Raw genomic sequence first — 1,260 nt, forward strand, 5'->3', positions numbered from 1 at the left:
ATATATATATATATATATATATATATATATATATGAGAATCATGGGTACTTGTTGATGGCATTAAAATTATTTTTAAGAGCATTAAAAAAGCATTAAAGTTACTCATTCCTGTCTAAACCCTGTATCTGCTAAGCTCTGTGACTCGCTCAGTAAAATCCAGGTCCGCCTTGTTGAGTTGAACCAATGAGCAGATAGAAGCTCCTCCTATTTGATGGCGCGGTGAAGCTAGCAGGCCGTAGCCACAGCTAATGCACTGCAGAGCAAAGCCACCAAAAGATCTGGGAAATTTCTCCTAGACACGCTTGATTTGAACGCATCATCAGAATGTCACGGTTTTAGTAATTTAGTATAAATGTACTTTAACAGGACAACTGTTAGCCTGTCATTTGTTTACATGAGTCCAAACAAATAAGTCTCATTAAACTATTTAGTATGTATTGTTTTAACATGTGATTATTTCATAAGCTGGATGAATTTATTCCTAACACATTTTCTATGGTTCTGTGATGTTTGCTTATTTTCCTGCCTTTGATGATCCTCTCTCTGTGTTTCAGGCTAGGAGTGTGCGTGCTGACCTCATGGTGTAACAGGATTAAAGATGAGCATTAGCAGTGATGAGGTCAACTTCCTGGTCTACAGATACCTACAGGAATCAGGTATCCTCCCCCTCTTCCCTCAGGCTTTTATCCTTTAGCCGTTTAAAAAGAAAAGCTTTCTTTCTCAGCAGGTCTTTGTTTCCATCTTCTGTGGTTTTACTCAGACTTAATCTCTTTTGTTACTTTTAATTCATTATTGGCACAAGCAGCTGATCACACCTTCAGTGAACATATTATTTCACAGAATATTCTTGAAGGTGAACATGAAGAACTATTTGTTTAGCAAACGGAGTCGATGTGGGCTGGGAATGAAACCATAAACAAGCTTTAACGGAGCCGAACGAAGGCTGAGGCTCTGAGTTGCTGTTTAGTGTCTCAGCTTTTTATCTCATTTTTAGAGATTTGATTTTATTTCCTTTTGAACGTCTGAAACAAACCATCTGTTTCCACCTAATTAAATCTAACTAGACTCCATGTGTTTGCTTCTCAGTTGATACTAATGATCCACCAGTGGTTAAACTGGCCTGACTTTCTCCTGCTCAGCTACGTTCAGTATCCAGCAGGATGGATGTTTCATTGCACCTAAAACTTACATGAGAAATGTAGCTGTACATCCACAAAATATAGGGTACTTTGTTTCCTAAAGCACAAAAAAGACAGGTA

At 38.0% G+C, this 1,260-nt stretch overlaps 1 protein-coding gene across 1 annotated transcript in view; it reads left to right on the forward strand.

Annotated features, from left to right (window-relative positions):
* Window positions 1-1,260, forward strand: part of LOC107104280 (F-box-like/WD repeat-containing protein TBL1XR1) — a 59,336-nt gene that overhangs the window by 44,620 nt on the left and 13,456 nt on the right. Inside the window, exon 3 of the mRNA XM_015404248.1 lies at window positions 556-657. Within this exon, the coding sequence (XP_015259734.1) occupies window positions 600-657 (58 nt within the window). The 5' untranslated portion in view covers window positions 556-599. The remainder of the gene's footprint in view (window positions 1-555; window positions 658-1,260) is intronic.

Source organism: Cyprinodon variegatus, unplaced genomic scaffold (assembly GCF_000732505.1).
Source record: "Cyprinodon variegatus isolate N-32 unplaced genomic scaffold, C_variegatus-1.0 Scaffold1676, whole genome shotgun sequence".
NCBI classification, from domain to species: Eukaryota; Metazoa; Chordata; class Actinopteri; order Cyprinodontiformes; family Cyprinodontidae; genus Cyprinodon; species Cyprinodon variegatus.